The 8901-nt window shown below is 40.4% G+C and overlaps 1 protein-coding gene across 1 annotated transcript in view; it reads right to left on the reverse strand.

Annotated features, from left to right (window-relative positions):
• The window catches only part of LOC123962972 (myelin regulatory factor-like protein), a 31349-nt gene that overhangs the window by 10173 nt on the left and 12275 nt on the right, over positions 1–8901 (reverse strand). Inside the window, exons 14-19 of the mRNA XM_046039486.1 lie at positions 5441–5605; positions 5276–5338; positions 3787–3833; positions 3337–3495; positions 3095–3142; positions 1709–1793 (exon numbers count right to left, since the gene is read on the reverse strand). Of these exons, the coding sequence (XP_045895442.1) occupies positions 1709–1793; positions 3095–3142; positions 3337–3495; positions 3787–3833; positions 5276–5338; positions 5441–5605 (567 nt within the window). The remainder of the gene's footprint in view (positions 1–1708; positions 1794–3094; positions 3143–3336; positions 3496–3786; positions 3834–5275; positions 5339–5440; positions 5606–8901) is intronic.

Genomic DNA, 8901 nt, shown 5'->3' on the forward strand with positions numbered 1-8901 from the left:
GCACTGAGCTCCTCTCTCCTCTACTTTCTCTCCCTCTGTATGCAACCTAATCCCATTATTGCATGTTACTAACACAACTTCTCCCCTTTCCAGTAGTCTTGTGCTTTCTCGTCGGCTCTGGAGCTGTGGAGTCTGGATCTGTGGTTGCGGGTCACCTGCTGCCCCCGTGTTCCTGCTCGACACCCTCTGTTGCTACAACTATTGTTACTAGTCCTATTGTTATTATAATCATTAATACTACTGTAAATATCTGTACCATTATTCATTCAGTCTATAGCAATATCACCTTTACTGTCTGTACCTCTGTGTGGATATTGTGTACTCTCTCTCTCTCTCTCTCTCTCTCTCTCTCTCTCACCCCAACCGGTCGAGGCAGATGGCCGCCCACCCTGAGACATGGTTCTGCTCGAGGTTTCTGCCTCTTAAAAGGAAGTTTTTCCTTGCCTCTGTCGCCTAGTGCTTGCTCTTGGTGGGAACTGTTGGCTTTCTGTAAATAGCATCATAGAGTACAGTCTAGACCTGCTCTTTTATGAAAAGCGCTCAGAGATAACTGTTGTTGTGATTTGGCGCTATATAAATAAAATTGAATTGAAAATTGAATTGAATTTACGTCCCGCTGGCTGCCATCACGTTAGTTATTAACGTTGGCTGCAAACAGGTTACAGGTTTATTGTTGATCATTTAACGTTAACGTCACAGTTTTATTTAGTTAACGTTACACTGGGTTTGAGAGTCTGCGGAGTTTGTTGACTTACAGTAGATTATAAGCTGCGATTGATTGCATTGCACATTAGCCTACATGGTTGTGCTCTGTACGTGAAAAACAGGTTACTGTCATTTACAGTATTCCTTATAGCTATGCAGTTTTATAAGCAGCTCGGATTGAACGCAGGTGATACAACATTCGTTATAACCACGAGAGACTTGAGACTTGACTTGGACTCAAGCTCAAGACTTGTGAGCATCTCTGATAAAATGCTACTACAACAGTCTAATAGTATATAATAGCATATGATAGCAGAACACTCTAAATGGTTTCTGTACTTTTACTTTTGAAACTAAAACCACCTTTTCAATGCAGAATAGTATTGAGTATTGAGTATTGTATAGTGTGGTAATGATACATTTACTTAAATAAAGAATACAAATATTTCCTCCACCACGGCATTGAATGACTATAGTGTCTAGGTCAGGAGCTATAGAAGCACCTCTGATGGAGTCGCGCTGAGCCAGCCATAATGACAGATTAGAGGACTGAATGTACCGGCCAGAGAACACAATAAATAATCATTTTTGTACTTGCTTATACTTGAGACTTGTTTGGCGTTCCTTAGAAGAGACAGCCAACGTTGACAACAGCGGTAATTAAACTTGACATTAAAGTTATCAGGACCACAGGATGATCAAAGTGTTATCATTCCTCGGAAAAGCACCCGGGGAGCTGAAGCATAAAACGTTCTGAGCCAAGTTTGATGTTCAGTTGTTACTCGAGTTCAACTAAAACTTTGTTGTCATATTGCAATAAAGTTCTCCAAGTGGCCTGGAGATCCCGTCTGCATCTCATACTTGTGTTTTGTTTGATTAGTGTGGCAACTCAAAGTTTCGTAAGGGTATTGTCTACCTAGAAAATCTTCCACAGTAACAAAAAAAGGAAAAGGCTTCAGTCCTTTTTACAGTTGTAGTTATGGTGTATTTTTTCTTTACTTACCCACATTCATCTCTCAGGTAGTATTTGCTATCAATCACCTGCTGGTTCTCTTTGATCGTGATAGACTGGATGGTGGTGTTCGTCCCTGATAGAGAGAAAGAATAACAGAGACGCATAAGTATAAAAATGTTTTATCAAATTGTTTTTGTCAGCTCAGTCTCCTTCTTTTGCAGTTTAAGTTATTTAACAATATCAAATATAGCATATTTATTTCAAGTCTAACGAGGCTAAAGTGCTGCTTGTGCCCCCAAGAGGTTGTGTATGTTGCATGTGCTCTAAATGTCAAAGCAATCAATCCATTTAGTTGTACGTGTGTAAGTGTTGAGCCTCAAAATATCACGTGATCTTCTTGTATTCCTCGGGGGTGGCTCAAATACCGTAACATGTTATAACAATGTATGACACTATGCGTTCGTATTTGCTCGACTGAGGCATCGAAAACTGCATCAATTTAAATGCAATTTGTTCACCATATTTATGAAAATAAATTGCACTGCATGCAAGTATTAATTAATATGATTCTTGATTTAACTGTGCAACATATTTGAGGCGTTCTTTTGCAAAACAGATTTCTCTGTTTGTGTTATCATAAATCCTGGTTCTTTTTATTGCGCTCTTCAGGGGAAAAGTATTAAGTTTTATTGGCCTGTAATACTCCATTTATAACGTTTCATCCTTTGGCCACGTGAGCCGCTGTTTCTCATCCAGTTTATGTGCGTACGCATGGCACAGAGTTTGCGTGGAGGACCGGACATTCCTGTGCGAGGGAAGTGGCGTCCGCGCGTTTCAAGCCCTGTTTTGTACGACACTTACCGTTTATAAATGACACCCCAGGTATTTAACTTCAGGTTGTCGTCAGTCATTTAATAAGACATCACATGAACTAGACAATAATGAAAAAAGCCACTGCATGGTATAAATCTTGTTAACAGCATGTTGTGTATTTTGCTCTGCTGCAGCGCCTTCTTTCCACTATGGGGTGTCTACCTGAACTTAAAGATTTGTTAGTGCATTTGTTATTTTTCTGCACAAACCAGCTAACCATATGTGTTTAAAGACACATTTTATTTTAGTGGCTTAACTGTTGTATGCATGTGAGACATGAAACCTATTAAATATGGTTAGTTAGTATTTATGACTACCTGGCTTGTAGTTAATGAGATAATTTGTTAAATACCAAAGAATTGGTTATAATCTCTGACTTTCATCGCCATCCTTTAATATGGCAAAAAAACAAGAAGTTACAGACAGCCACGTCTACGTCGCCCTGTAGGCTGTATTAAAACAAACGTTTCCCCGTCTGACTTAACATCTATCCAACATAACGGTGTGTGAAAGCGTCACTGTGTGTGTCTGTTTTAAGATGTAGAACAGGTGAACACTCACAGTCTCTGGCACTTTTCATCTTGCGATAAAGATTTGCATCTCTTTTTTCTGTAGAGCAAAAGAAAAAAAATACAATCACATACTCTAGTTAGTACTGTTGGCAGCAAGTGTGCAGACAAGACTGTATTTGTATGTGATATATGGCATTCATTTATAGTATATAGAATGCAGCAAACATACATCCGTTTGTATTCATGTAAAGAAATAACACAAACAAGCATTGGACAGTGAGCTGTTGTTACCTGTCAACCGCTTGTATGCTCCAGCTGATTTAGTGGAGGTGATGTTGGAGTCAGTGCTGCCCTGTGCTGGTGGAGGGCAGCAGTACACATGATCGCAGTACAGCAGGTCACAGAAGTCCACGTCTGGTGGCCAGAGGCCAGATGGTCTGGTCTGTGTTACTGTTAGAGAGAAGAAATTCACCAACTTTAGAGATAGAAGTTGAAATGTTTTCAAATTTATGAGATTAATCTCAGCATGTCTTGTTCTAATCTTCTCTAATGTGACTTCACTGCAAGACAAATATTTGCAGGGTGAACACAAAAAGTCATCTGCTAATCTGCTTATTCATTAATCAGTGGCTTTTTTTACATGGTCAGTCTCATATTACCGCGAATTCTCCATGTGAAAAGGTGCTGAATGCCAAATAATTTCTTTACATCCTCGATGTAACTGTGTAGGTTGTAGGTTACCTGTGCTGCTCATAGTTGTGGTCTGCAGAGGAACCATGCTGCCGTTGCTAACAGACAAAAACAACAATCAGCACAATCAACCCCGCACAGAACACTGAAGAGATGTTAAGTTTAGCCCCATAAATGCCACAGACAGCCTTTGAGGCAATGACTAACAAGCTGACAAATATTTTGGCAAACCTCCAGATAAAGCGTACAAAAGAGTTCATGTGGTTACTTGGCAATTACCAAGTTGTCAACAGGTGACTGTCAGGGGTTTCTACAGTGATCAGCCATAACATTATGACCACGTGCCTAATATTGTGTAGGTCCTTTGAGGCACGTACTCCACTACACATCTAAAGGTGTGCAGAGGTATCTGATCCTGTCCTGTATAATGTTTTTTTTAAAACATGTTTGAAATAAATATATCAGTCAATACCAACAGAGTACTTCATTCGATATCTTGCATGAAATGCCACCTGTTGAAGCCGTAGTAGTTGATTGGTAGCCTATTATTATTTTTATTGTTTTTATGGACAAGCAAGGTTATCTATATAATTTTTTTCTTGTTACAAATAACTGTTATATAAAAGTATTGGGAAATTTTATCACATCCTCCTTATTAGGTCGTCCTCACAGGTAGTATTATACGAGGACAGACTACAGCTTGGGAGTTTATTATATTTGAATGAGAGAGGAGGAGTGAAATAGTTTAGTGACCAAATAAGTTGTGGGAAACGAATTTAAGGTAATGTTTTGATACGTGTGTTGAAAGTAAACAGCGGAAAAGTATTTTGTTCACTTTCGATCTCCGCTTTTTCCTTTATTGGTGAGTCGCAAACCTCCAAAAATGGCGGTCAGAAGTATAAAAGGAGTCTGCTTAAACGAGTCACTAAACTACGCGAAAGACTCTCAAACAGAGGAAAAGACAATCTGCACGTTCAGCCGGTCAAACCAACAGTGACGAATATGCCTGAGACGCAGCCGAAGGTGAGCGGCTGTTAATCAGGCATGGACTGAGCGCGTGCAGCGTTTTTTTATAAAGTTTATGGTGCAGGCACATCAGGAAAAGATGAGCCTGCCTCTTTCTTTCTGTCTGTTGCTTGTGTGTTTGGCTGCAAGCAAAACCATACAAATAGTAATTTTTTCCTGCTATCTGGCTACAAAAAGTATCGACTGAAGATGTTTCGATTCTACTCGATTCTGGGCTGTTTCGGTCGATACCATAAAGGTATCGAGTAGCGTTACCCCTCCATAGTATCAGGTGACTGCCAGTGGTTATTAGGATGTCCAGGAAGTTCCAGCTGATTGTCAGTGTTTACAAAGGGAATACTAATGGTAGGGTGGTGCTAAAATGGTTGGCAGGTGACTCATGATGGTTGCCATGAAAATGTTAATGGCTGCTATGGGGGATATTCAGTGTTTGTCAGGTGTTATTTTGGTTTTTATTAAGATAGTGGATATAAATGGTGTTTAATATTACAATAAAAAGGCTTTTTTTACTCACCCGTTGTCAGTAAAGTCTTCCTCCTTCAAATTTAGCAGGTACAGAGCGCTGATAGCGATGATGCTGCACACACACACACACACGCACCATTGTTAGTGTTTTGAATTAATATTTTTCTCTCTCAATTTCTATGTAGTGAAAACAGGAAGTGACATCATGCCTTACCAGAAAGCCATGGTGGCCAGCAGTGTGAAGACGCTGGCCTTGAAGACTTTGTGCTGCAGACAGTGGTTGTACTTCTGACTCCAGCCTTCCTTCTGAACTTTCCCCGACTTACACGTGTCAGGACTCGGCGCCGTCGACACACTACTGTTTTTCCTGGGTATTCTGCTGGAGGAAGCATAAGAATTCAAGCTTTTATTCTGAAGTCGCTAACGGTGGATTTTTCTTTACAAATGTGATCCACCCTTTCCAAGGCAGAAAAAGTCAAACAAACAGTCCAGCAAATGGGAAGATAAATCATCAGCAGCACATATTTAATGAAAACAGTTGCTATTGCATATAAAATATTTCTTCGGGGCCACAAGTGTTCATTGAACCTTCCAGTTCCAGTTTTTTCCTTCATGTATCTGTCCTTGTTAGGATGACGACAGTAAGATTGATAAGGTAGAGACAGAAGCTCAGGCGTCAGGCTGATATCGGTGTTCTCTGGGAGTATGGCAAGGTTGAATCTTCTAAGAATGTTTACGAGACTTACTGGCACAGATTAGAGTACAACTCATAGATAGCTCTGGTTAAGACTGATGAAGGCTTAAATATCATTTAAGCCTTCATCACACCTGAACCTGGCTCACAGTATTTTCATTAACAGCTATATTGCATCAATGCAGGGAGCCAGTAAGCTCATTCACTATTAGAGACACATGAGGCTCAAACATGATAGAATATAAATTATTACAATTTAACTCGTTCAAAAATAATGTTTTGTGAATAGCTTTACACACAAAAAAAAATGTAGAAATAATTTATCAACACTTTTAAGACTCTTTCCATCCTCTAGGTCCTTCAACCGGCCTCGTGGCGTTCAGTCTACATTTCCCACAATACCTTTCAACAAGCCACAGACAAGGTTCACAAACCACAGAACAGAAATTGGTCAGTTTATTCTTTCTTGTAGCTGCAAAGTATTCTGGTCTTTTAAGGCCAAACAGACACTAGCCTTTAGCAACTCGATTGTCCTTGAACTGTGGTTGGCATTGATTCACTGATAACACAGTAATGCTGCTATTATGCAACACACACACACAGGGTGTGTTCAGTACTTTTCCATGGCGTTTTTGTATACTGTACATTTTGACCTGAAATGCACTCACACACAGAGATTATGGGGTTCTGCTGTTTCATTGTTACTGAGAAAGGACAAATGCATCATTTTAAATAAATTATTCGAATTAGATGAGTTACAGATGCAGTGGTACTTGAAGCACAGTTGTGTGCTCAGCTCCCTCCTGCAACCTCCAACATGGAGAGAACTCTGTTTCACTCAAATATTGTTCACAAATCTGTCAAAATCTGTGTTAGTGAGCACTTCTCCTTTAATCCATCCACCTCACAGGTGTGGCATATCAAGATGTTGATCAGACAGCATGGGGATTGCTCACGTGTGCCTTAGGCTGGCCACAATAAAAGGCCTTAGGCTGGCAACAATAAAAGGCCACTCCAAAATGTGCAGTTCAATCACACAGCACGATGCCACAGATGTCGCAAGTTTTGAGGGAGCGTGCAATTGGCATGCTGACTCCAGGAATGTCCACCAGAGCTGCGTGAATAAGCCGTCTCCAAAGGCGTTTCAGAGAATTTGGCAGTACATCCCTCACAACCGCAGACCACGTGTAACCACACCAGCCCAGAACCTCCACATCCAGCATCTTTACCGCCAAGATCGTCTGAGACCAGCCACCCGGACAGCTGCTGCAACAATCGGTTTGCATAACCAAAGATTGTCAGGAACCATCTCAGGGAAGCTCATCTGCATGCTTGTCGTCCTCATCGGGGTCTCGACCTGACTACAACTTCACACAGCCATTGAAGAGGAGTGGACCAACACTCCACAGGCCACAATCAACAGCCTGATCAACTCTATGAGAAGAAGATATGTTGCACTGCGTGAGGCAAATGCTGGTCACAACAGACACTGACTGGTTTCCAGATCCCCCCCCAATACAGTGGCCTTTTATTGTGGCCAGCCTAAGGCCTTTTATTGTGGCCAGCCTAAGGCACACCTGTGCAATACCCATGCTGTCTGAGCATCTTGATATGCCACACCTGTGAGGTGGATAGATTATCTCGACAAAGGAGAAGTGCTCACTAACAGATTTTGACAGATTTGTGAACAATATTTGAGAGAAATAGGCCTTTTTGTTTGCAAAGAGAAAGTCTTAGATCTTTGAGTTCAGCTCATCTGCGTTTATAATTTGCTTCAGTGTAATTTCAGAAGGGAATTTATAATCTTGCAGAGTGGTTCTCAGAGAACAACCTACTACTCAACATCAGCAAATCCAAGGAACTGATTGTTGATTTCAGGAAAAAGGAGACAAAGACACACTCTCCTGTCTACATCAGTGTTGCTGAGGTGGAGCAGGTGAGAACCTGACATGGTCGTCTCACATCTCCACACTGGTGAAGAAAGCTCAGAAAACTACCGTATTTCTTGGGAAACTTAAGAAAGCCAAATTCCCGTGCCAAGTTCTTGTCAGCTTTTACAGAGGACCAACACAAAGCATCCTGACTGGAAACATCACTAACTGGACTGGAGGGCTCTGCAGCGGGTGATTAAAACTGCTCAGAAGATCATTGGTACCCATCTCCTGAGCATCAGTGATATCAGTGAGGTGCCTACGCAGAGCCCAAATGATACTAAAGGACAGTACCCACCCAGCCACAGCCTGTTCACCCTGCTGCCTTCTGGGAATAGATATAGAAGTTTCTGCTGCCACACCACCAGACTGCAGAGCAGCTTTCCCCCCCAAGCTATCAGGCTCTTTTCATCCTCAGCACTGCTCCATCTAAAATAGTTTTCTTTCTAAGACTTGTTATTTATCCACCAATCTACTGTATATAATTGTTGGTATTTAATGTTTACCTTTTGTGCGTAGCAAAATACCTCTCATTATACAACCCTGTGTTGTAAAATGACAAATAAATCTTGTACCTTGTACCTCGTAATGATTTATGTGATTTGTACTGTATGGAATGACTTTAAGTATAAAGCGGTATAAATGTTTCCTCTAAGCCATATCAAACTAACAAATACTTTTTAGCAGCAAAAATAATGTACAAATTGTGTATTTTTCTACATTTATTGAATCTTTTTACCACTAAAAGGAAGAAACATACCTCAAGATTTATAAAGAAATTCAGTTACAATGGAGGTAATGTTGTATAGTTGAAAATTATTTTGGCCTAACATTATATTCTCAGATGTCAAATGATCAATATTGTAACAATAATATTATTGTAATATTGATATTTGCTGACATATTAGCTCACAGGCCCAGCCACAAAGTTTAAAGACAGAACATTGGCTGTATTGAAGTATAAAGGACCAAACTATTCAGCATGTTGACTGACGGATCTTGACATTTAATTCATTCATGTGTTTTTTGTTTGTTTTCTGTATTTTAATT

The sequence above is a fragment of the Micropterus dolomieu genome, linkage group LG23 (assembly GCF_021292245.1).
Source record: "Micropterus dolomieu isolate WLL.071019.BEF.003 ecotype Adirondacks linkage group LG23, ASM2129224v1, whole genome shotgun sequence".
Classification (NCBI taxonomy): domain Eukaryota; kingdom Metazoa; phylum Chordata; class Actinopteri; order Centrarchiformes; family Centrarchidae; genus Micropterus; species Micropterus dolomieu.